This window comes from Heterodontus francisci, chromosome 44, assembly GCF_036365525.1.
Source record: "Heterodontus francisci isolate sHetFra1 chromosome 44, sHetFra1.hap1, whole genome shotgun sequence".
Classification (NCBI taxonomy): domain Eukaryota; kingdom Metazoa; phylum Chordata; class Chondrichthyes; order Heterodontiformes; family Heterodontidae; genus Heterodontus; species Heterodontus francisci.
In genome coordinates this window covers 14,626,996-14,653,523 of record NC_090414.1, presented here as the reverse complement: position 1 = coordinate 14,653,523, position 26,528 = coordinate 14,626,996, and the positions used below count along the sequence as shown (strand labels likewise).

General features: G+C 51.3%; 1 protein-coding gene across 4 annotated transcripts in view; it reads left to right on the top strand.

Moving 5' to 3' along the window:
* Positions 1–24,156, top strand: part of LOC137356083 (membrane-anchored junction protein) — a 141,685-nt gene extending 117,529 nt beyond the window's left edge. For 2 of the 4 annotated variants that reach the window (XM_068021891.1, XM_068021892.1), the window contains exons 11-12: positions 23,259–23,369; positions 24,071–24,156. In XM_068021891.1, the coding sequence (XP_067877992.1) occupies positions 23,259–23,349 (91 nt within the window). In that variant the 3' untranslated portion in view covers positions 23,350–23,369; positions 24,071–24,156. Of the gene's footprint in view, positions 1–17,186; positions 17,271–23,258; positions 23,370–24,070 lie in introns of all 4 variants that reach the window. The other 2 variants (XR_010970993.1, XM_068021894.1) reach the window with 2 other exon arrangements.
* The last annotated feature ends 2,372 nt before the right edge of the window (positions 24,157–26,528 follow it).

Sequence of the window (26,528 nt, the reverse complement as noted above, 5' to 3'; positions counted from 1 at the left end):
GCAGTACTGAGGGAGTGCTGCACTGTCAGAGGGGCAGTACTGAGGGAGTGCTGCACTGTCAGAGGGGCAGTACTGAGGGAGTGCTGCACTGTCAGAGGGGCAGTACTGAGGGAGTGCTGCACTGTCAGAGGGGCAATACTGAGGGAGTGCTGTACTGTCAGAGGGGCAGTACTGAGGCAGCACTGCACTGTCAGAGGGGCAGTACTGAGGGAATGCTGCACTGTCAGAGGGGCAGTACTGAGGGAGTGCTGCACTGTCAGAGGGGCAATACTGAGGGAGTGCTGCACTGTCAGAGGGGCAGTACTGAGGGAGTGCTGCACTGTCAGAGGGGCAGTACTGAGGGAGTGCTGCACTGTCAGAGGGGCAGTACTGAGGGAGTGCTGCACTGTCAGAGGGGCATTACTGAGGGAGTGCTGCAGTGTCAGAGGGGCAGTACTGAGGGAGTGCTGCAGTGTCAGAGGGGCAGTACTGAGGGAGTGCTGTACTGTCGGAGGGGCAGTACTGAGGCAGCATGCACTGTCGGAGGGGCAATACTGAGGGAGTGCAGCACTGTCGGAGGTGCAGTACTCAGGCAGCTGTGCACTGTCGGAGGTGCAACACTGAGGAAGTGCTGCACTGTCGGAGGCTCAGTACTAAGGCAGCGCTGCACTGTCAGAGGGGCAGTACTGAGGGAGTGCCGCACTGTCAGAGGGGTATTACTGAGGGAGTGCTGTACTTTCAGAGGGTCTGTACTGAGGGAGTGCTGCACTGTCGCAGGGGCAGTACTGAGGGAGTGCCGCACTGTCGGGGGGGCAGTCCTGAGGGAGTGCTGCACTGTCAGAGGGGCAGTCCTGAGGGAGTGCTGCACTGTCAGAGGGGCAGTACTGAGGGAGTGCCGCACTATCGGAGGGTCACTACTAAGGGAGTGCTGTACTGTCGGAGGGTCAGTACTGACGGAGTGCTGCACTGTCGGAGGTGCAATAATGAGCGAGTGCTGCACCGTTGGAGGGGCAGTACTGAGGGAGTGCTGCACTGTCAGAGGGGCAGTCCTGAGGGAGTGCTGCACTGTCAGAGGGGCAGTCCTGAGGGAGTGCCGCACTATCGGAGGGTCACTACTGAGGGAGTGCTGTACTGTCGGAGGGTCAGTACTGAGGGAGTGCTGCACTGTCGGCGGAGCAATTCTGAGGGAGTGCTGCACTGTCGGAGGGGCAATTCTGAGGGAGTGCTGCACTGTCGGAGGGGCAACACTGAGGGAGTGCTGCACTGTCGGAGGGGCAGTACTGATGGAGTGCTGCACCGTTGGAGTGACAGGACTGAGGGAGCACTGCACTATCAGAGGGGCAGTACTGAGGGAGCACTGCACTGTCGGAGGGGCAGTACTGAGGAGGTGTTGCCCCGTCGGAGGGTCAGTACTGAGGGAGTGCTGTACTGTCAGAGGCGCAGTACTGAGGGAGTGCTGCACTGTCAAAGGGACAGTACTGAGGGAGTGCTGCACTGTCAGGGGGCAGTACTAAGGCAGCGCTGCACTGTCAGAGGGGCAGTACTGAAGGAGTGCTGCACTGTCAGAGGGGTAGTACTGAGGCAGCACTGCACTGTCGGAGGGCAGTACTGAGGGAGTGCTGCACTGTAAGAGGGCAGTACTGAGGGAGTGCTGCACTGTCAGAGGGGCAGTACTGAGGGAGTGCTGCACTGTCAGAGGGTCAGTACTGAGGGAGTGCTGCACTATCAGAGGGGCAGTACTCAGGGAGTGCTGCACTGTCAGAGGGGCAGTACTGAGGCAGCACTGCACTGTCAGAGGGGCAGTACTGAGGGAGTGCCGCACTGTCGGAGGGGCAGTACTGAGGGAGTGCTGCACTGTCGGAGGGTCAATACTGAGGGAACGCTGCACTGTTCGGGAGCAGTACTCAGGGAGTGCAGCACTGTCGGAGGGGCAGTACTCAGGCAGCTGTGCACTGTCGGAGGGGCAACACTGAGGGAGTGCTGCACCGTTGGAGGGTCAGTACTGAGGGAGTGCTGCAGTGTCGGAGGGGCAATTCTGAGGGAGTGCTGCACTGTCGGAGGGTCAGTACTGAGGGAGTGCTGCAACGTTGGAGGGGCAGTACTGAGGGAGTGCCGCACTGTCGGAGGGTCAGTACTGAGGGAGTGCCGCACTGTCGGGGGGGCAGTACTGAGGCAGCATGCACTGTCGGAGGAGCAACACTGAGGGAGTGCTGCACCGTTGGAGCGGCAGTACTGAGGGAGTGCTGCAGTGTCAGAGGGGCAGTACTGAGGGAGTTCTGCACTGTCAGGGGGCAGTACTGAGGCAGCACTGCACTGTCAGAGGGGCAGTACTGAGGGAGTGCTGCACTGTCAGAGGAGCAGTACTGAGGGAGTGCCGCACTATCGGAGGGGCAGTACTGAGGGAGTGCTGCACTGTCGGAGGGTCAGTACTGAGGGTGTGCTGCACTGTCAGAGGGGCAGTACTGAGGGAGTGCTGCACTGTCGTAGGGGCAATTCTGAGGGAGTGCTGCACCCCTGGAGGGTCAGTACTGATGGAGTGCTGCACTGTCGGAGGGGCAATACTGAGGGAGTGCTGTACTGTCGGAGGGTCAGTACTGAGGGAGTGCTGTACTGTCGGAGGGTCAGTACTGCAGGAGTGCTGCACTGTCGGAGGGGCAATACTGAGGCAGTGCTGTACTGTCGGATGGTCAGTACTGAGGGAACACTGCACTGTCGGAGGGGCAGTGGTGAGGAGGTGTTGCCCCGTCGGAGGGTCAGTACTGAGGGAGTGCTGTACTGTCGGAGGGGCAGTACTGCGGGAGTGCTGCACTGTCGGAGGGGCTGTACTGAGGGAGTGCTGCACCGTTGGAGGGTCAGTACTGAGGGATTGCTGCACCGTTGGAGGGGCAGTACTGAGGGAGTGCTGTACTGTATGAGGGGCAGTACTGAGGGAGCACTGCACTGTCGGAAGGGCAGTACTGAGGGAGTGCCGCACTATCGGAGGGTCACTACAAAGGGAATGCTGTACTGTCGGATGGGCAGGACTGAGGGAGCACTGCACCGTTGGAGGGTCAGTACTGAGGGAGTGCTGCAACGTTGGAGGGGCCGTACTGAGGGAGTGCTGCACTGTCGGGGTGGCAGTACTGAGGGAGTGCTGCACTGTCGGGGTACAGTCCTGAGGGAGTGCTGCACTGTCAGAGGGGCAGTACTGAGGGAGTGCTGCTCTGTCAGAGGGGCAGTCCTGAGCGAGTGCTGCACTGTCAGAGGGGCAGTGCTGAGGGAGTGCTGCACTGTCAGAGGGTCAGTACTGAGGGAGTGCTGCACTATCAGAGGGGCAGTACTCAGGGAGTGCTGCACTGTCAGAGGGGCAGTACTGAGGCAGCACTGCACTGTCAGAGGGGCAGTACTGAGGGAGTGCTGCACTGTCAGAGGGGCAGTACTGAGGGAGTGCTGCACTGTCAGAGGGTCAGTACTGAGGGAGTGCTGCAGTGTCAGAGGGGCAGTACTGAGGGAGTGCTGCACTGTCAGAGGGGCAATACTTAGGGAGTGCTGTACTGTCGGAGGGTCAATACTGAGGGAACGCTGCACTGTTAGGGAGCAGTACTGAGGGAGTGCAGCACTGTCGGAGGGGCAGTACTCAGGCAGCTGTGCACTGTCAGAGCTGCAACACTGAGGGAGTGCTGTACTGTCGGAGGGTCAGTACTGAGGGAGTGCTGCACCCCTGGAGGGTCAGTACTGATGGAGTGCTGCACTGTCGGAGGGACAATACTGAGGGAGTGCTGTACTGTCGGAGGGTCAGTACTGAGGGAGTGCTGTACTGTCGGAGGGTCAGTACTGCGGGAGTGCTGCACTGTCGGAGGGGCAATACTGAGGGAGTGCTGTTCTGTCGGATGGTCAGTACTGAGGGAGCACTGCACTGTCGGAGGGGCAGTACTGAGGAGGTGTTGCCCCGTCGGAGGGTCAGTACTGAGGGAGTGCTGTACTGTCGGAGGGGCAATACTGAGGGAGTGCTGTACTGTCGGAGGGGCAATACTGAGGGAGTGCTGTACTGTCGGAGGGTCAGTACTGCGGGAGTGCTGCACTGTCGGAGGGGCAATACTGAGGGAGTGCTGTCCTGTCGGAGGGTCAGTACTGAGGGAGCACTGCACTGTCGGAGGGGCAGTACTGAGGGAGTGCTGTACTGTCGGAGGGGCAGTACTGAGGGAGTGCTGCACTGTCGGAGGGACAGTACTGAGGAGGTGTTGCCCTGTCGGAGGGTCAGTACTGAGGGAGTGCAGCACTGTCGGAGGGGCAGTACTCAGGCAGCTGTGCACTGTCGGAGGGGCAACACTGAGGGAGTGCTGTACTGTCAGAGGGGCAGTACTGAGGGAGTGCTGCACTGTCAGAGGGTCAGTACTGAGGGAGTGCTGCACTGTCAGAGGGGCAGTACTGAGGGAGTGCTGCACCGTTGGAGGGTCAGTACTGAGGGAGTGCTGCACTGTCGGAGGGTCAATACTGAGGCAGCGCTGCACCCATGGAGGGTCAGTACAGATGGAGTGCTGCACTGTCGGGGGGGCAGTACTGAGGCAGCATGCACTGTCGGAAGGGGCAACACTGAAGGAGTGCTGCACCCCTGGAGGGTCAGTACTGAGGGAGTGCTGCACTGTCGGAGGGGTATTACTGAGAGAGTGCTGCAGTGTCAGAGGGGCAGTACTGAGGGAGTGCCGCACTGTCGGAGGGGCAGTACTGAGGGAGTGCTGCACTGTCGGAGGGTCAATACTGAGGGAACGCTGCACTGTTCGGGAGCAGTACTCAGGGAGTGCAGCACTGTCGGAGGGGCAGTACTCAGGCAGCTGTGCACTGTCGGAGGGGCAACACTGAGGGAGTGCTGCACCGTTGGAGGGTCAGTACTGAGGGAGTGCTGCAGTGTCGGAGGGGCAATTCTGAGGGAGTGCTGCAACATTGGAGGGTCAGTACTGAGGGAGTGCTGCAGTGTCGGAGGGGCAATTCTGAGGGAGTGCTGCACTGTCGGAGGGTCAGTACTGAGGGAGTGCTGCAACGTTGGAGGGGCAGTACTGAGGGAGTGCCGCACTGTCGGAGGGTCAGTACTGAGGGAGTGCTGCAGTGTCGGAGGGGCAATTCTGAGGGAGTGCTGCACTGTCGGAGGAGCAACACTGAGGGAGTGCTGCACCGTTGGAGCGGCAGTACTGAGGGAGTGCTGCAGTGTCAGAGGGGCAGTACTGAGGGAGTTCTGCACTGTCAGGGGGCAGTACTGAGGCAGCACTGCACTGTCAGAGGGGCAGTACTGAGGGAGTGCTGCACTGTCAGAGGAGCAGTACTGAGGGAGTGCCGCACTATCGGAGGGGCAGTACTGAGGGAGTGCTGCACTGTCGGAGGGTCAGTACTGAGGGTGTGCTGCACTGTCAGAGGGGCAGTACTGAGGGAGTGCTGCACTGTCGTAGGGGCAATTCTGAGGGAGTGCTGCACCCCTGGAGGGTCAGTACTGATGGAGTGCTGCACTGTCGGAGGGGCAATACTGAGGGAGTGCTGTACTGTCGGAGGGTCAGTACTGAGGGAGTGCTGTACTGTCGGAGGGTCAGTACTGCAGGAGTGCTGCACTGTCGGAGGGGCAATACTGAGGGAGTGCTGTACTGTCGGATGGTCAGTACTGAGGGAACACTGCACTGTCGGAGGGGCAGTGGTGAGGAGGTGTTGCCCCGTCGGAGGGTCAGTACTGAGGGAGTGCTGCACTGTCGGAGGGGCAGTACTGCGGGAGTGCTGCACTGTCGGAGGGGCTGTACTGAGGGAGTGCTGCACCGTTGGAGGGTCAGTACTGAGGGATTGCTGCACCGTTGGAGGGGCAGTACTGAGGGAGTGCTGTACTGTATGAGGGGCAGTACTGAGGGAGCACTGCACTGTCGGAAGGGCAGTACTGAGGGAGTGCCGCACTATCGGAGGGTCACTACAAAGGGAATGCTGTACTGTCGGATGGGCAGGACTGAGGGAGCACTGCACCGTTGGAGGGTCAGTACTGAGGGAGTGCTGCAACGTTGGAGGGGCCGTACTGAGGGAGTGCTGCACTGTCGGGGTGGCAGTACTGAGGGAGTGCTGCACTGTCGGGGTACAGTCCTGAGGGAGTGCTGCACTGTCAGAGGGGCAGTACTGAGGGAGTGCTGCTCTGTCAGAGGGGCAGTCCTGAACGAGTGCTGCACTGTCAGAGGGGCAGTGCTGAGGGAGTGCTGCACTGTCAGAGGGGCAGTACTGAGGGAGCACTGCACTGTCGGAGGGGCAACACTGAGGGAATGCCGCACTATCGGAGGGGCAGTACTGAGGGAGTGCTGCACTGTCGGAGGGTCAGTACTGAGGGAGTGCTGCACTGTCGGCGGAGCAATTCTGAGGGAGTGCTGCACTGTCCGAGGGGCAATTCTGAGGGAGTGCTGCACTGTCGGAGGGGCAACACTGAGGGAGTGCTGCAATGTTGGAGGGGCAGTACTGAGGGAGTGCTGCACTGTCGGAGGGTCAGTACTGAGGGAGCACTGCACTGTCAGAGGGGCAGTACTGAGGGAATGCTGCACTGTCAGAGGGGCCGTACTGAGGGAGCACTACACTGTTGGAGGTGCAGTACTGAGGGAGTGCTGCACTGTCAGAGGGGCAATACTGAGGGAGTGCTGCACTGTCAGGGAGCAGTACTGAGGGAGTGCAGCACTGTCGGAGGGGCAGTACTCAGGCAGCTGTGCACTGTCAGAGGGGCAGTACTGAGGGAGTGCTGCACTGTCAGAGGGGCAGTACTGAGGCAGCACTGCACTGTCAGAGGGGCAGTACTGAGGCAGCACTGCACTGTCAGAGGGGCAGTACTGAGGCAGCACTGCACTGTCAGAGGGGCAGTACTGAGGGAGCGCTGCACTGTCAGAGGGGCAGCACTGAAGGAGTGCTGCACTGTCAGAGGGGCAGCACTGAAGGAGTGCTGCACTGTCAGAGGGGCAGCACTGAAGGAGTGCTGCACTGTCAGAGGGGCAGTACTGAGGCAGCGCTGCAGTGTCAGAGGGGCAGTACTGAGGGAGTGCTGCAGTGTCAGAGGGGCAGTACTGAGGGAGTGCCGCACTATCGGAGGGGCAATACTGAGGGAGTGCTGCACTGTCAGAGGGGCAGTACTGAGGGAGTGCTGCACTGTTGGAGGGGCCGTACTGATGGAGTGCTGCACTGTCGGAGTGTCAGTACTGAGGCATCGCTGCACTGTCAGAGGGGCAGTACTGAGGGAGTGCCTCATTGTCGGGGGGGCAGTACTGAGGGAGTGCTGCACTGTCAGGGAGCAGTACTGAGGGAGTGCTGCACTGTTGGAGGGGCCGTACTGATGGAGTGCTGCACTGTCGGAGGGTCAGTACTGAGGCATCGCTGCACTGTCAGAGGGGCAGTACTGAGGGAGTGCCACATTGTCGGGGGGGCAGTACTGAGGGAGTGCTGTACTGTCGGAGGGTCAGTACTAAGGGAATGCTGCACCGTCGGAGGTGCAATACTGAGGGAGTGCTGCACTGTGGGAGGGTCAGTACTGAGGGAATGCTGCACTGTCGGAGGTGCAATGCTGAGGGAGTGCTGCACCGTTGGAGGGGCAGTACTGAGGGAGTGCTGCAATGTTGGAGGGTCAGTACTGAGGGAATGCTGCACTGTCGGAGGTGCAATACTGAGGGAGTGCTGCACCGTTGGAGGGGCAGTACTGAGGGAGTGCTGCAATGTTGGAGGGGCAGTCCTGAGGGAGTGCTGCACTGTCAGAGGGGCAGTACTGAGGGAGTGCTGCAGTGTCAGAGGGGCAGTACTGAGGGAGTGCTGCACTGTCAGAGGGGCAGTCCTGAGGCAGCACTGCACTGTTGGAGGGGCAACACTGAGGGAGTGCTGCACCGTTTGTGGGGCCGTACTGAGGGAGTGCCGCACTATCGGAGTGTCACTACTAAGGGAGTGCTGTACTGTCGGAGGGTCCGCACTGAGGGAGTGCTGCACTGTCAGAGAGGCAGTACTGAGGGAGTGCTGCACTGTCGGCGGAGCAATTCTGAGGGAGTGCTGCACTGTCGGAGGGGCAATTCTGAGGGAGTGCTGCACTGTCAGAGAGGCAGTACTGAGGGAATGCTGCACTGTCGGCGGAGCAATTCTGAGGGAGTGCTGCACTGTCGGAGGGGCAATTCTGAGGGAGTGCTGCACTGTCGGAGGGGCAACACTGAGGGAGTGCTGTACTGTCGGAGGGTCAGTACTGAGGGAGTGCTGCACCCCTGGAGGGTCAGTACTGATGGAGTGCTGCACTGTCGGAGGGGCAATACTGAGGGAGTGCTGCACCGTTGGAGGGACAGTACTGAGGGAGCACTGCACTGTCGGAGGGACAGTACTGATGGAGTGCTGCAATGTTGGAGGGGCAGTACTGATGGAGTGCTGCACCGTTGGAGGGACAGTACTGAGGAAGTGTTGCCCCGTCGGAGGGTCAGTACTGAGGGAGTGCTGCTCTGTCGGAGCTGCCATCTTTTGAATTAGACGTTAAACCGAGGCCCTTTTCCCCCTTCAGGTGGATGGAAACAATCCTGCGACAGTATTGAAGGAACCGTTAAATTCCTCCGGTGCCTTGGCCAATATTTACCCCTAAACCACACCACCATCCCATTGCTGTTTGTGGACCCATGCTTTGTGCAAGTTGGCTGCTCATTGTTTCCCATAGAAACAAATGTGACTGAACCTGAGAAGTATTTATTAGCTGTAATGCACTTCAGGACGCTCTGAGGATACGAACGGTGCTATAAAAAGTGGAAATCTTTAAACATCTGTGGCACGTGCTGACAGTTTACACCAAGAATGGGACGAGTTTGTGCTCTTTCAGTTTCTATCTGTGCTGCTTGGTTGATGCAGGGCATTGTTAGTTTAAGACTTTTTATAACTGCATTACCCTGTCTTCCAGCCACTACAAAAATTTGCAATGTTTGTCTCACATCCTATAATCTTCACGCTTTTAGAATCATAGAATAAAATCATAGAATGGCTACAGCCCAGAAGGAGGCCGTTTGGCCCATCGTGTCCGAGCCTGCTCACTGCAAGGGCAACTCACCTTGACCCACTTCCCTGCCTTTTCCCAGTAGCCCTGCAAATTGTTTCTCTTCAAGCAATTATCCAATTCTTTTTCAAAGGCCTCCGTTGAACCTGCCTCCACCACACTCTCAGGCAGTGCATTCCAGACCCTAACCACTCGCTGCATAAAAATGGTTTGTCCCCATGTCACCGTTGCTTTTTCTGCCAATCACCTTAAATCGGTGTGCTATGGTTCTCGATCCTTCCGCCGATGGGAACTGTTTCTCCCTATCTGCTCTGTCCAGACCCCTCATGATTTTGAACTATTAAATCTCCTCTTAATCTTCTCTTCTCCAAGGAGAACAGCCCCAGCTTTTCCAACTTGTCCACAGAACTGAAGTTCCTCATCCCTGCAACCATTCTCATGAATATTTCCTGCACCCTCTCTAATGCCTTCACATTCTTAGGTGCAGGGCCCCAGAATTGGGCACAATATTCCAGTTGAGGTTGAACCAGTGTTTTATACAGGTTTACTCTATGCCCCTATTTATAAAGTCCAGGATCCCGTATGCCTTTTTAATTGCTTTCTCAACCTACCCTACCACCTTCAATGATTTGTGCACATATTTTAAAATCTCAATCTTGGTTCTCCACAAGAGGGTGCTATTAAACGCACTCAGTCCCATGGTAGAATGTTTTCTCTTAAAATGATTTGATTGCCCGTCACTTCTTTAAATGTGTTTGCGATACCCCCAGGTTTCAAAGGAAGGTCAGAAGAGGAGATCAGTTGGCAAATGGAGGGTAGCCTGAGCTTGGCTTTTGAAAAGAGCCTGCAGGTTGTTGCAGGAAGGTGAGACTGAGGGAGCTGTGGAGGGGTCCCCCAGATTTGAGATCCTGGGAAGGGATGAGTTTGAGGAGGATGGTGCCGCATTTAACACTGCGTGAATATTTAAAAATGGCACCACGGACAGCCCAGGGTCCACCATGCAGCCTCTCTTCATCAACAGGGTAAAGCATCCTGTCCATATTTCTCCACGTTTCAATGGGTGTCCCTGCATTGGGGTGCGAGGCAACACTGCAGTAAGTAAATAAGGGGGCGGGGAGACAGGAATCCTCTCTCCCACTTCACATAGATCAATAGAATAGGCCAACGCAGGCCCAACTCCACCCTCTCCCCAGAGACCCCAAAATCCCAGGGCAAAGGTTCAGGGGGTATGCCTTTTTGCGGCTATGGAAACATGCATTAACCGGGCAAAGATTGGGAGAATGAGCTGAATGTCGAATCAGTCTGTGAGTGATTCAGAATGTATTTCTGCAAAGCCAAGGACTTCTTGGGATGAAATCATTTTTCATAGGCCGGAAGGTGATGTACACAGAAGATGTGAATTTCAATGCATTCAGACTGCAGAGATAAAAGGCAGAAGCAACCTGCGCTATGGTTTGTACCGCTGCACATTCTTTCATGGTACAGGCATTTCGCTGAATTCAACAAGAAAATAAATAAAATGGGAATACAACAGCTTCCAAACATTGTGAGGTGAGGGGCTAATGTGTCCTTAGGGTATCCCTTAGTGGTTCAGCAAATTCAATTTCTTTATTGCACCTTAAGTCAATCCTGAAACATCAGCCTTTCAAACAATCTGCTTTTGATAGAGAGCGAAACCACAATACCATAGAGGTTTATAATACAGAAGGAGGCTATATTGCCCATCGTACCTTTGTTAGCTCTTTGCAACAGCAGTCCAAAACTAATTCCACTGGGCTCCTCTCTCTCTCTCCACAATATTCAAGTATTTTGAGTATTTATCTGAATTTCCCTTAAAAGATACAACAATCGCTGCCTCAGCCCCTCCAAGGTGATGCGGGTCCCGTTAAGTACTCACTCATAACGGCAGTATTGATAGTGTAACCACATTTCCCCTTAGTAGCACTGGTTGCTAGGAACTGTTTAATGGTTATGCAATGATATTAGGATGACCAATCATTTGAGGCACGATGAGCGCCAGTTCTACATCAGTAGGTTATACATTGCCTCAAGAATATTTTTTTTTATCTGAGGAAGTTTGTCCCTGCTGCTGCTGTCATTGCCCAACTCCGTTCCTCCCTTGGTAGCAAGCTCCCGAGCACAGGCAGCAATCCCGCATAAAGCCCACTGAACCTATTTTAAAGTAGGCTGGTCCTGGGGAATTCACCGAGGGTGAGGCGGGGTGGGAGGTGGCAGCAATGAGTCAGACTGATGGGAGAAGCCTCGGTCCCGCGCCTAGCATCAACAGTGCCACGTTGAGGACGGTCTGGGTGCAGCTGGGAAAGTCCCAGATTCGATCCCACCTATTACGTTTTCTGATCTCAGCTGGGGCATCCATCAAAGAGCATCCGTTTCCTTTGACCCTTATGGTCAAAAAAGCCCTCACAGCTCTCACTGACTCATCTCACACACAAAAGATATGTGTGCAGTGCTGGGGCCCTGCCAACACTCTTGGGCCTGTAGCTCACTGGGCCCCAACGAAAAGCAAGATCTACCTACAAAAGGACTCTACAGTGAGCTCGAAGAACCGTAACAAAAACTCTTCAGATATTGCCTCAAACCTTTCCACTTTATTTTTCTTCTGCTCTTTTCAGTCTCTATTTGCAAGTGCGTATCGCACATGCATGCTAGTGTGGGCGCGGCGTGTATCCGTAGGCGTTAACCGAATTAGATATTTCAGTTTAAGTTTAATAAATTTCACTTTTCTTCTTTAAACCTAAGAAATCCTGTTTGTGCTCATTTCTTTGCCTTATAATTGGAAAGCGGTGAACAAGGATTCACCAAGGGGGAGCTCAAAGCAAGGTGTGTTTAAAATCAAACCTTGTTACAGTAAGACCCAGTTGAAGGCTGAGAGGGAACCCTAGACCCCTTTCTCATCTGGTCATAACAAACTAAAACTGGGACTTCACGGTGGCCCTGATCCTGAACAGTGACCTGACTGCTGCTACTGGCCCAACATCTTGGGACTGGAACTGGTGAGCTCCAGTTAAAGAGCACAGGCACAACTGGATGTGGCACCAATTTATCTCCTCCTGTCCCGCTAGCCCCCAGAGAACAGATGCGACGTACTTTTGAAAATTATTCAACCACCACAGTAACTACATTTCAAAGGTTCTTCACTGGCCCTGAGGCACTTCAGGATGTTCTGGGAATGAGAAAAGGCACCATAAAGTTCTTTCTTTAACCTTACTAGTTGGCCTCCATTGACATTGCTATTTGTGGAATCTTGCTGTGCACAAATTGGCTGCTGTGTGACTACGCTTCAAAAGTACTTCATTGGCTGTGGAGGACTTTGGAACGTTCTGAGGTTGTCAAAGGTGTGATATCGATGCAAGTTTATTTTTCTTTCGTTGTCTCTGCTCAGGCAGACCAGCAAGATCAGATGGCACGATTTGAAGCAGAGCAGGGAGTTCTCCTGGTGCCCTGGCCAACATTTATTACCCAACCGCCACCAAAATCTGGTTACCTGGTCATTTATTTAATTTGACCTTTTTGGGATCTTGCTGTGTGCAAATGGGGTCTGTGTCTGCCGGCATAAAAGCAGTGGCTGCAGTTTAGAAGTGCTTCATTGTAAAAAGCATTTTGAGCATTCCTGATTCCATGAAAGGAGCACCTGATGTGCAATTCTTTCTTTAAATATCATGATTGGCCTGCCTGATCATTGATCTAATTTGTTCTGTATGGGATCTTGCTGTGCAGATATTGTGTGCTGTGCTTGCCTGCATATTATCAGTGAAAACACTTCAAAATTACTTTATTGGTTGTAAAATGCACTGAGACATTCTGAGGTGCAAGGTGCGATAGAAATGCAAGAGAATTCTTCCAAATCCAAAAAGAAATGGTTTGGGATTTTTTTTTTTGCTCAAGTGAACTTAAAAGATCCCACAGCACCATTTTAAAGAGAGCAGGGTGTTTTCCCGGTGTCCTGGCCAAAGTACCTACCTTCAACCAGTATTACCAAAAACAAATCAGTGCCTCCATATAGACACCACGATTCCGAGCCAGAATGAAGATGACTGAGTAATTTCCCTGTCGGTCACATCTGGAGCTTGCAAAACGAAGTGACTGGGGTAGCTATTAGACACATAATTTGTATTGGTAACTATCCTCTAATCACTCCAATCCATTTTGCTGGAGAAATCACGCTTCTTTTATCAGGAGACATTGCTATCGTAAGTTCTGTTTGCTGTAGTTCATAGAGACTTTTAAAAAAAATAGACTCTGTAGACTGTTTGCTGTAGTGAGCTGTTTAAATAGACTTTGTTTGCCGTAAAATAGATTGTTTGCTTTGAGTCTTCCTGTAAGTCCCGCTCCATTTCCAACTCTTTATATAAAATGATGAGAGGCATAGATAGCCAGAGTCTGTTTCCCATGGTAGGGGTGACTAAAATGAGAGGGCATAGATTTAAGGTGAGAGGGAGGAGGTTTGAAGGGGATCAAAGGGGTAAATTTTTCACACAAAGAATAGGGTATCTGGAATGAGCTGCCTGAGGAGGTGGTGGAGGCAGGAACAGTAGCGACATTTAAGAGGCATCTGGACAGGTACTTGAATGAGCAAGGCATAGAGGAATATGGAATTAATGCAGGCAGGTGGGATTAGTATAGATAGGCATTATGGTCAGCATGGATGTGGTGGGCCGAAGGGCCTGTTTCTTTGCTGTACGACTCTATTACTCTATTGCGGTGGGCTGAAGGGCTGTGACTCTATGACTCTATTGACTGAAACAATGGTGTGGTGTCAATACTAAAAACAAGAAATGCTGGAACCACTCAGCAGGTCTGGCAGCATCTGTGAAAAGAGAAGCAGAGTTAACGTTTCGGGTCAGTGACCCTTCTTCGGAATTCGGACCCTTCCGAAGAAGGGTCACTGACCCGAAACGTTAACTCTGCTTCTCTTCCAGTTCCGAAGAAGGGTCACTGACCCGAAACGTTAACTCTGCTTCTCTTCCAGTTCCGAAGAAGGGTCACTGACCCGAAACGTTAACTCTGCTTCTCTTCCAGTTCCGAAGAAGGGTCACTGACCCGAAACGTTAACTCTGCGTCTCTTTTCACAGATGTTGCCAGACCTGCTGAGTGGTTCCAGCATTTCTTGTTTTTATTTCAGATTTCCAGCATCTGCAGTATTTTGCTTTTATTTTAGTGTGGTGTCAATAGACATTCTGATGTATTTATTCTGCTGCTGAAGTGGAGCTGTATCAAGTGGTCTGCCCCTGTAAGCCTACTAACTTTAATTGATGTAACTAAGGCATGCCCTTGGGTCAGTGAGAGGGTAATTGCTTCTCTGTCGATTGGTAGCTGCTTGTAAACCCCTGACCCTGACTACACCTCCCTCCACTGCCCCCCACACACCCCACTTTCCAGATATAACTGGCTTTAGTTATCTTTTTAAATGTATTTTTAATGAATGTTTAAAAAAAAAGGCTTGCATTTCTATAGCAGTTTTCACAACTCCAGGACGCCCCCAATGCCCTGTCGAGCCAATGAAATTCTTTTGAAGCGTAATCACTGTTATAATACCGAGAAACATGGCAGTCAATTTGTGCACAGCAAGATCCCACAAACTGCAATGAGATAATGGCCAGATTATCTGCTTTATTAGGTGTTGGTTGAGGGATGAATATCGGCCCAGGACACCAGGGAGAACTCCCCTGCTCTTTTTACAATAGTGTCCGTGGATCTTTACACCCACCTCAACACAAAGGCAGCACCCCTGACAGTGCAGCACTCCCTCAATACTGCACTGGAGTGTCAGCCTGGATTATGTGAAACTTTGCATCTGAATCTTATCACAGCGGATAAGACTGCCATTGGGAAAGGAAGGGAGGGAAAACTTGACTGTGTAGAGACAGTTTAACCATCCTTTTACCCTTTATTCTCAGGCAGTCCTGCCTGACATACTTGGTTTCATTCTTGATAAGCAGTCAGGCGCAGGTTTAAAGTTGGTGTGCAAAAAGTCACACAGATAACAGGATTTTCTGTTTCAGTGCTTTTTTAGCTGTTAGACCAAGTAGCTGGTTGTCAGCCACTGGAGCACTGAGGCTAGGAGCTGACACTTCAGTGTACTGCTGTCAGCACCTCTGTGGTTTTACACCCGTGCCCTAAACAACCTCTTCCTCTGCAAATGCATTTGGTTAGAGAGAGGGGAACCACCACCCAGAACAAGCAGGTGCTTAAAAGCCAGCATTTCAGACTCCTGCCCGTCGACAGAGAGTTTTAAATGGAAAGGTGAAGTGCACGTCTTTTAATAGAGAATATTTCCTCCAGTCAGGGAGTCGATGACAAGAGATCAGCAGTTTAAAATGATCCATAAGATTGAGGAGAGAGGTTTGGAGAATTTTCTTTAAACAGAGGGTTGTTGGAGTATGGAATTCCTCGCCACAGAGGTGAGGTAGAGATAGATGATTGCCTCTTCCGAGGGAAATTGGATAAATATTTGTATCAGGGGAAGCTACAGGGCGAGAGGGAGACAGCAGGGGCATTAGGATCAGTTTAGCATTGATACAGGGCTATGGGGAGAGTGGGGGGCAGTGGGATTAGTTTGGGATTGATCCAGAGCTATGAGGAGGGAGAAGGGCAGTGAGATTAATTTAGAAAGAATACAGAGTGGTGTATCTAAGTTTGCTGACACTAGGTGGCACAGTAACAGAAAATTGTGACTCCCTACCTACCCCACATGGACTGCAGCGGTTCAAGAAGGCAGCTCACCACCACCTTCTCAAGGGCAATTCGGGATGGGCAATAAATGCTGGCCAGGCCAGTGACGCCCACATCCCAGGCACGATTTTAAAAAATGTACAGAAATCACTAATAATTAGTGGACAGGTACAAAAATAATTTAAAAGTCTAATGGAATGGTGGCTTTTATCTCGAGAGGGCTGGAAGACAAAGGGATGGAAGTGATGTTACAGTTTATTTAAAGCTCTGGTCAGACCCCATCTGGAGTAACTGTGTTCAGTTCTGGGCCCCGCACCTCAGGAAGGATATATTGGCCTTGGAGGGGGTGCAGTGCCGATTCACCAGAATGATACCGGGGCTGAAAGGGTTAAATTATGAAGACAGGTTGCTCAGACTAGGTTTATATTCCCTTGAATTTAGAAGGTTGAGGGCTGACCTAATCGAGCTGTTTGAAATGATAAAAAGATTCAATAGGCTAGATAGAGAGAAACCATTTCCTCTGGTGAGGGGGAGCTGAGCAAGGAGGCACGATCTCAAAATAAGAGCCAGGCCGTTCAGGGGTGATGTCAGGAAGCAGGTCTTCACCCTGGGGTTAGTGGAAATTGTGCCTGTGCTCTCGGAAAGATCTATTCAGTTAACCCCAGTTCCCTGTTCTTTCCCCATAGCACCACATAGGGCGGCACAGTGGCGCAGTGGTTAGCACCGCAGCCTCACAGCTCCAGCGACCCGGGTTCAATTCTGGGTACTGCCTGTGTGGAGTTTGCAAGTTCTCCCTGTGTCTGCGTGGGTTTCCTCCGGGTGCTCCGGTTTCCTCCCACCTCCAAAAGACTTGCAGGTTGATAGGTAAATTGGCCATTATAAATTGCCCCTAGTATAGGTAGGTGGTAGGGAAATATAGGGACAGGTGGGGATGTGGTAGGAATATGGAATTAGGGTAGGATTAGTATAAATGGGTGGTTGATGGTCGGCACAGACTCGGTGGGCCGAAGGGCCTGTTTCAGTGCTGTATCTCTAAACTAAACTAAACACCGCCAATTTTCCCTCTTCAAGTATTTATCCAATTCCCCTTTTGGAAGTTACTATTGAATCTGCTTCCACCGCCGTTTGAGGCAGCGCGTTCCAGATCACAACAACTCACGGCGTTAAAAAAAATTCCCCTCATCTCCACCTCCCACCACCCCCCCTCCCCCCCCGCTCCCCGGTTCATTTGCCAATTATCTTAAATCTGTATCTCTCTGGTTACTGACCCTCCTGTCAGTGGTAACTGATACTAAGATTATTGGGAAAAACCTTTCCACTGGCGATTCTGCCCTGAGAAACCCTCCGTTCCAGTGCTCCCTCTGCACTAGTGAGTGCCCTCGAACAATGTCTAATGCCCAGGGATAGTCACCAGAATAGCAGAGGTTTTAATAAAATAACCTTCAACCTGTCAGCGCTCCCACACACAAAACATTCCAGGCGGAGACATAAAGGAGAGACACGACCAGACAATTTATTTTTGTAAATACAGGTTTCTTTGGCTGTTGAATAAAATCAAGATCTGAAGCTCTGGAAGAGGAGTGGGACTGAACACCCTATCCCTCTGATAGGTCAGGTAGTTTGAGGGGTGGAGTGTGCTGTCTCCCTGAATTCCTTTATCTGCAGGGTTAACACAAACATTACAGACACGGAGAGACAGAAAGAGGGAGATCAATAAGGAAAGATTCACAGAGGAAGAGAGAGAGGTCAGGTACCAAGGTGGGTAAACATTACTCAAGATTCATTGCAATTCTGGCCAATAAAGGACTCAGGAGCCCGGGCTGGTGCCTTTAGACAAATCGGATTTAATCCCAGTGTCCGGTTTATTCTCACTCAGTCTCCGGGTTTATTCTCACTCTGTCTGCGGGTTTATTCTCACTCAGTCTCCGGGTTTATTCTCACTCTGTCACCGGGTTTATTCTCACTCTGTCTGCGGGTTTATTCTCACTCTGTCTCCGGGTTTATTCTCACTCTGTCTCCGGGTTTACTCTCACTCTGTCACCGGGTTTATTCTCACTCTGTCACCCGGTTTATTCTCACTCTGTCTCCGGGTTTATTATCACTCTGTCTGCGGGTTTATTATCACTCTGTCTCCGGGTTTATTCTCACTCTATCACCGGGTTTATTCTCACTCTGTCACCCGGTTTATTCTCACTCTGTCTCCGGGTTTATTGTCACTCTGTCTGCGGGTTTATTATCACTCTGTCACCGGGTTTATTCTCACTCTGTCTCCGGGTTTATTCTCACTCTGTCTCCGGGTTTATTCTCACTCTGTCGCTGGGTTTATTCTCACTCAGTCACCGGGTTTATTCTCACTCTGTCGCCAGGTTTATTCTCACTCTGTCACCGGGTTTATTCTCACTCAGTCTCCGGGTTTATTCTCACTCAGTCTCCGGGTTTATTCTGACTCTGTCACTGGGTTTATTCTCACTCAGTCACCGGGTTTATTCTCACTCAGTCACCGGGTTTATTCTCACTCTGTATCCAGGTTTATTCTCACTCAGTCTACGGGTTTATTCTCACTCAGTCTCTGGGTTTATTCTCACTCAGTCTCTGGGTTTATTCTCACTCTGTCACCGGGTTTATTCTCACTCAGTCTCTGGGTTTATTCTCACTCAGTCTCCGGGTTTATTCTCACTCAGTCTCTGGGTTTATTCTCACTCTGTCTCCGGGTTTATTCTCACTCTGTCTCCGGGTTTATTCTCACTCAGTCTCCGGGTTTATTCTCACTCAGTCTCTGGGTTTATTCTCACTCAGTCTCTGGGTTTATTCTCACTCAGTCTCCGGGTTTATTCTCACTCTGTCTCCGGGTTTATTCTCACTCAGTCTCCGGGTTTATTCTCACTCAGTCTCCGGGTTTATTCTCACTCAGTCTCCGGGTTTATTCTCACTCAGTCTCTGGGTTTATTCTCACTCAGTCTCCGGGTTTATTCTCACTCTGTCTCCGGGTTTATTCTGACTCTGTCTCCGGGTTTATTCTGACTCTGTCACCGGGTTTATTCTCACTCTGTCACCGGGTTTATTCTCACTCTGTCACCGGGTTTGTTCTCACTCTGTCACCCGGTTTATTATCACTCTGTCACCGGGTTTATTATCACTCTGTCTCCGGGTTTATTCTCACTCATTCTCTGGGTTTATTCTGACTCTGTCACCGGGTTTATTCTGACTCTGTCACTGGGTTTATTCTCACTCAGTCTCTGAGTTTATTCTCACTCAGTCTCTGGGTTTATTCTCACTCAGTCTCCGGGTTTATTCTGACTCAGTCTCCGGGTTTATTCTGACTCTGTCACCGGGTTTATTCTCACTCAGTCTCTGGGTTTATTCTCACTCAGTCTCCGGGTTTATTCTCACTCTGTCGCTGGGTTTATTCTCACTCTGTCACCGGGTTTATTCTCACTCAATCTCTGGGTTTATTCTCACTCTGTCTCCGGGTTTATTCTCACTCATTCTCTGGGTTTATTCTGACTCTGTCACCGGGTTTATTCTCACTCATTCTCTGGGTTTATTCTGACTCTGTCACCGGGTTTATTCTCACTCTGTCTCCGGGTTTATTCTCACTCTGTCTCCGGGTTTATTATCACTCTGTCACCGGGTTTATTATCACTCTGTCTCCGGGTTTATTCTCACTCATTCTCTGGGTTTATTCTGACTCTGTCTCCGGGTTTATTATCACTCTGTCACCGGGTTTATTCTGACTCAGTCTCCGGGTTTATTCTGACTCAGTCTCCGGGTTTATTCTCACTCAGTCTCCGGGTTTATTCTGACTCAGTCTCCGGGTTTATTCTCACTCAGTCTCTGGGTTTATTCTCACTCTGTCACCGGGTTTATTCTCACTCTGTCACCGGGTTTATTCTCGCTCAGTCTCTGGGTTTATTCTCACTCTGTCTCCGGGTTTATTCTCACTCTGTCACCGGGTTTATTCTCACTCTGTCTCCGGGTTTATTCTCACTCTGTCACCGGGTTTATTCTCACTCAGTCTCTGGGTTTATTCTCACTCAGTCTCCGGGTTTATTCTGACTCTGTCGCCGGGTTTATTCTGACTCAGTCGCTGGGTTTATTCTCACTCTGTCTCCGGGTTTATTCTCACTCTGTCACCGGGTTTATTATCACTCTGTCTCCGGGTTTATTCTCACTCATTCTCTGGGTTTATTCTGACTCTGTCTCCGGGTTTATTATCACTCTGTCACCGGGTTTATTCTGACTCAGTCTCCGGGTTTATTCTCACTCAGTCTCCGGGTTTATTCTGACTCAGTCTCCGGGTTTATTCTGACTCAGTCTCCGGGTTTATTCTCACTCAGTCTCTGGGTTTATTCTCACTCAGTCTCTGGGTTTGTTCTCACTCTGTCACCGGGTTTATTCTCGCTCAGTCTCTGGGTTTATTCTCACTCTGTCTCCGGGTTTATTCTCACTCTGTCTCCGGGTTTATTCTCACTCTGTCTCCGGGTTTATTCTCACTCTGTCACCGGGTTTATTCTCACTCAGTCTCTGGGTTTATTCTCACTCAGTCTCCGGGTTTATTCTGACTCTGTCACCGGGTTTATTCTGACTGAGTCGCTGGGTTTATTCTCACTCTGTCTCCGGGTTTATTCTCACTCAGTCTCTGGGTTTATTCTCACTCAGTCTCCGGGTGTATTCTCACTCTGTCTCCGGGTTTATTCTCACTCATTCTCTGGGTTTATTCTGACTCTGTCACCGGGTTTATTATCACTCTGTCTCCGGGTTTATTCTCACTCATTCTCTGGGTTTATTCTGACTCTGTCACCGGGTTTATTCTCACTCAGTCTCTGGGTTTATTCTCACTCAGTCTCAGGGTTTATTCTCACTCAGTCTCCGGGTTTATTCTCACTCAGTCACCGGGTTTATTCTCACTCAGTCTCCGGGTTTATTCTCACTCAGTCTCCGGGTTTATTCTCACTCAGTCTCCGGGTTTATTCTCACTCAGTCTCCAGGTTTATTCTGACTCTGTCACCGGGTTTATTCTCACTCAGTCGCCGGGTTTATTCTCACTCTGTCACCGGGTTTATTCTCACTCAGTCTCTGGGTTTATTCTCACTCAGTCTCCGGGTTTATTCTCACTCTGTCTCCTGGTTTATTCTCACTCTGTCTCCTGGTTTATTCTCACTCTGTCTCCGGGTTTATTCTCACTCATTCTCTGGGTTTATTCTGACTCTGTCACCGGGTTTATTCTCACTCTGTCACCCGGTTTATTATCACTCTGTCACCGGGTTTATTATCACTCTGTCTCCGGGTTTATTCTCACTCATTCTCTGGGTTTATTCTGACTCTGTCACCGGGTTTATTCTCACTCAGTCTCTGGGTTTATTCTCACTCAGTCTCAGGGTTTATTCTCACTCTGTCTCTGTGTTTATTCTCACTCTGTCTCTGTGTTTATTCTCACTCAGTCTCCGGGTTTATTCTCACTCAGTCTCCAGGTTTATTCTCACTCAGTCACTGGGTTTATTCTCACTCAGTCTCCGGGTTTATTCTCACTCAGTCTCTGGGTTTATTCTCACTCAGTCTCTGGGTTTATTCTCACTCTGTCTCCGGGTTTATTCTCACTCTGTCTCCGGGTGTATTCTCACTCTGTCTCCGGGTGTATTCTCACTCTGTCTCCGGGTTTATTCTCACTCAGTCTCCGGGTTTATTCTCACTCAGTCGCTGGGTTTATTCTCACTCTGTCTCCGGGTTTATTCTCACTCTGTCTCTGGGTTTATTCTCACTCAGTCTCTGGGTTTATTCTCACTCAGTCTCCGGGTTTATTCTCACTCAGTCTCTGGGTTTATTCTCACTCTGTCTCTGGGTTTATTCTCACTCAGTCTCTGGGTTTATTCTCACTCTGTCTCCGGGTTTATTCTCACTCTGTCTCCGGGTGTATTCTCACTCTGTCTCCGGGTGTATTCTCACTCTGTCTCTGGGTTTATTCTCACTCAGTCTCTGGGTTTGTTCTCACTCTGTTTCCGGGGTTATTCTCACTCTGTCACCCGGTTTATTCTCACTCAGTTTCCGGGTTTATTCTCACTCTGTCTCCGTGTTTATTCTGACTCTGTCACCCGGTTTATTCTCACTCAGTCTCCGGGTTTATTCTCACTCTGTCTCCGGGTTTATTCTGACTCTGTCACCCAGTTTATTCTCACTCTGTCACCGGGTTTATTCTCACTCAGTCTCTGGGTTTATTCTCACTCTGTCACCGGGTTTATTCTCACTCAGTCTCTTGGTTTATTCTCACTCAGTCTCTGGGTTTATTCTCACTCAGTCTCCGGGTTTATTCTCACTCAGTCTCTGGGTTTATTCTCACTCTGTCTCCGGGTTTATTCTCACTCTGTCTCCGGGTTTATTCTCACTCTGTCTCCGGGTTTATTCTCACTCTGTCTCCGGGTTTATTCTCACTCTGTCTCCGGGTTTATTCTCACTCTGTCTCCGTGTTTATTCTCACTCAGTCTCCGGGTTTATTCTCAGTCTCTTTCTCCGGGTTTATTCTCACTCAGTCTCCGGGTTTATTCTCACTCTCTCTCCGGGTTTATTCTCACTCAGTCTCCGGGTTTATTCTCACTCTGTCTCTGTGTTTATTCTCACTCAGTCTCCGGGTTTATTCTCACTCTGTCTCCGTGTTTATTCTCACTCAGTCTCCGGGTTTATTCTCAGTCTCTTTCTCCGGGTTTATTCTCACTCAGTCTCCGGGTTTATTCTCACTCAGTCTCCGGGTTTATTCTCACTCGCTCTCCGGGTTTATTCTCACTCGGTCTCCGGGTTTATTCTCACTCTGTCTCCGTGTTTATTCTCAGTCTCTTTCTCCGGGTTTATTCTCAGTCTCTTTCTCCGGGTTTATTCTCAGTCTCTTTCTCCGGGTTTATTCTCACTCAGTCTCCGGGTTTATTCTCAGTCTCTTTCTCCGGGTTTATTCTCACTCGGTCTCCGGGTTTATTCTCACTCAGTCTCTGGGTTTATTCTCACTCAGTCTCCGGGTTTATTCTCACTCAGTCTCCGGGTTTATTCTCACTCAGTCTCTGGGTTTATTCTCACTCTGTCTCCGGGTTTATACTCACTCAGTCTCCGGGTTTATTCTCACTCAGTCTCCGGGTTTATTCTCAGTCTCTTTCTCCGGGTTTATTCTCACTCAGTCTCCGGGTTTATTCTCACTCAGTCTCCGGGTTTATTCTCACTCGGTCTCAGGGTTTATTCTCACTCAGTCTCTGGGTTTATTCTCACTCAGTCTCCGGGTTTATTCTCACTCAGTCTCTGGGTTTATTCTCACTCTGTCTCCGGGTTTATTCTCACTCAGTCTCCGGGTTTATTCTCACTCAGTCTCCGGGTTTATTCTCACTCAGTCTCTGGGTTTATTCTCACTCTGTCTCCGGGTTTATTCTCACTCAGTCTCCGGGTTTATTCTCACTCAGTCTCCGGGTTTATTCTCACTCAGTCTCCGGGTTTATTCTCACTCAGTCTCGGGGTTTATTCTCACTCTCTCCGGGTTTATTCTCTCTCTGTGTCTCGGTTTATTCTCACTGGGTGATGGGTGTCGCCTGTGCTGTGAATTTCTCTGACGTTTTTCTTGTTTTTCGCTCAGGACCCTCCGAGATGCCCGGACTCAGTGTGTTGACCGTCTCCGGTCTGATCTTGATGCTGGTCTCAGCTGGACTGAGCCGCAACCCTGCTGAGCCAGCCTGTCATCTCTACTGTAAGTGGGGTCAGTGAGAGAGACAGTGAAAGAGAGACAGAAAGAGAGAGAGGGAGAGCGAGAGAGAGACAAACAGACAGACAGAAAGAGACAGGCACAGTGAAAGAGAAGAGAAACAGGCAAAGAGAGAGACAGACAGACACAGTGAAAGAGAGACAGAGAAACAGAGACAGACTGACAGACAGGGACACAGAGCGAGGCAGACAGAGACAGTGAGAGAGAGAGAGAAACAGACAGACAGAGACACACACACACACACACATACACAGTAACTCTGCTGTAAATTAAGATAAAGCTTTTCAGGTTTGACCCAGTGCCTTTTAACCAGGGAAGGCTTCACCCAGGGGGCAGAGTGTGTACTGATATAACAAAGCAATCTCCCCTAACCCCCTGCACCCCCTCCTTCCCAGGGATGGAATCATTAAAATACAGTGCCATGGGCACTGAAGTTTGAAATGGGATCTATTTTGGAATGTCCCCTGGTAGAATTTAAAACTTGGCATCTGGTCCATTAAATTCTGCATCCCCTGCAAACCAGTGTTGGTGAGGAGAGTGTTGGGGCGGGGGCAACTTGTTGTGAGAGGGTCAGGAGGAAAGGTCCAGGCATTAAGTTCACCAACCACCTCCCGATTCCTCTCAGGGTGAATGAGATGTAGCTCCATTGCCCTCTGTTGGCTCAGTCTCCCGTCTCTCCTTTGCAGCTTTTAACGTGACCATCAAGAGTGACCGTCGGGGGACCTGCCGGGGGACCCAGCTCATCCAAGCCTGTGTGGGTTACTGTGAATCCAGTGCCTTCCCCTCCAAATACTCTGTGCTGCTTGCCAGTGGCTTCAAACATAACATCACCTCTGTGTCACAGTGCTGCACCATCAGTAAGATGCAAAAGGTAATTAAATAAAACTTTAAACGTCTCAAAACCATCCCCATCCCTCTCTGTATCTCTCTGCATCTGTCTCTTTCTCTCCCTCTCTGTTTCTCTCTCTCTCTCTCCCTGTCTCCCTCCCCTCACATTCACTGCCTCTGTATGGGTCTGTCTCTTTGTGTGTGTCTCTCTCCAAAACCCTACGTATTACATCCACAAATTCTGTCCCTCTGCTTGTGTGTGAGAGGGAGTGAGTGTTATCTGAGAGAGGGTGAGAGAGGGTGTGAGTGTGAGAGAGAGGGTGTGAGTGTGAGAGCTGTTGAGGGTGAACGTGTGAGAGGGTGAGAGAGGATGTATGAGTGAGAGTGGGGATGTGAGAGTGAATGTGAGGGTGAGTGTCACGGATGTGAGGATGAGTGAGGGTGAGGGTGAGTGTGAGGGTGGGTGAGGGTGGGTGAAGGTGAGTGAGGGTGTGGGTGAGTGAGGATGTGAAGATGAGTGAGGATGTGAGGGTGAGTGTGAGGATGTGAGGGTGGGTGAAGGTGAGTGAGGGTGAGTGAGGATGTGAAGATGAGTGAGGATGTGAGGGTGAGTGTGAGGATGAGTGAGGGTGAGTGTGAGGATGTGAGGGTGGGTGAAGGTGGGTGAGGGTGAGTGAGGATGTAAAGATGAGTGAGGATGTGAGGGTGTGTGTGAGGATGAGTGAGAGTGAGGATGAGTGAGGATGTGAGGGTGAGGGTGGGTGTGAGGATGAGTGAGGATATGAGGATGAGTGAGGATGTGAGGGTGAGTGAAGATGTGAGGGTGAGTGTGAGGATGAGTGAGGATGTGAGGGTGAGTGTGAGGATGAGTGAGTATGTGAGGGTGAGTGAGGATGTGAGGGTGAGCATGAGTGAGGGCAAGTGAGAATGTGAGGGTGAGAAAGAGGGTGACGGCAAGTGAGGATGTGAGGGCAAGTGAGGGTGAGGGTGAGTGAGTGTGAGGATGAGTGAGGGTGAGTGTGCGGATGAATGAAGATGTGAGGGTGAGAGTGCGTGAGTGTGGGGGTTAGGGAGAGTGAGGGTGAGGGCGAGGGTAGGTGAGGGTGAGTGAGAATTTGAGGGTGAGGGTGGGTGAGTGAGAATGTGACATTGAGTGAGAATGTGAGGGTGAGGGTGAGTGAGAATGTGAGAGTGTGAGAATGTGAGGGTGAGTGAGGGTGAGGGTGACAATGTGAGAGTGAGTGAATGAGAATGTGAGGGTGTGAGAGTGAGTGAGAATGTGAGGGTGATTGAGGGTGTATGAGGGTGAGTGAGAATGTGAGGGTGATTGAGGGTGTATGAGGGTGAGGGTGAGTGAGGAGGTGGTCGATTGTCTCGAGCTTCTATTTGTAGCAAAACTCAGTGAGTTTCATCGAATCACAGTTTCAGCATCAAAATTCAGTGGCTGCTGTTAATCGCAGGAGTCACCCCCTCACTACTCCCACTCACCCCCCCTCCCCATCACTCACTACCTCCCTCCTCCACTCCCCGGCCTCCCCATCCCTCACTCTCCACCCCCAGTCCCCCCTCCTCCCCATCTCTCACTCCTTCCCTCCCCCACTCCCCCCCCTCCCCATCCCTCACTCTCCACCCCCACTCCCCCCTCCTCCCCATCCCTCACTCTCCACCCCCACTCCCCCCTCCTCCCCATCCCTCATTCTCCACCCCCACTTCCCCTCTTCCACCCCCCAAGCCGCCCCCATCCCTCACTCTCCCCTCTCTCTCTCATTTCACCCTCACTCCCCAGCTCTGTCTGCTGTGACTGACTCTAACTGGCTCCTGTTCCATGTTCCAGGTGAAGGTGAGACTGTTCTGTGGGCGCAGGAGGGAAGAGATTGCAATCTTCACAGCCAAGTCCTGTCGCTGTGACATGTGTCGACTGTCCCGATACTGAGGTCTCCCCCCAATAATGGGGTGTCCAATTGCAGCACAGCCCCAGGACCCTCAACAAACCTCCACAAATACAGCAGAAAAGGAAGACTTGCATTTCTATAGCACCTTTTACAGCCCCAGGATGTCCCAAACTGCTTCACAGCCAATGCAAAACTTTACAAAGTGTGGTCACTGTTGTAATGTAGGAAACGTGGCTGTCAATTTTTACACAGCAAGATCCCACTAATAGCATTGTGATAATGACCCAGATCACTCGTTTCAGTGATGTTGGTTGAGGGATAAATATTGGCCCCAGGACACATGGGAAACTCCCCCCTCCCCCCGACCTTCTTCCAATAGTGGCCGTGGGATCTTTTACATCCACCTGAGAGGTCAGACAGGGCC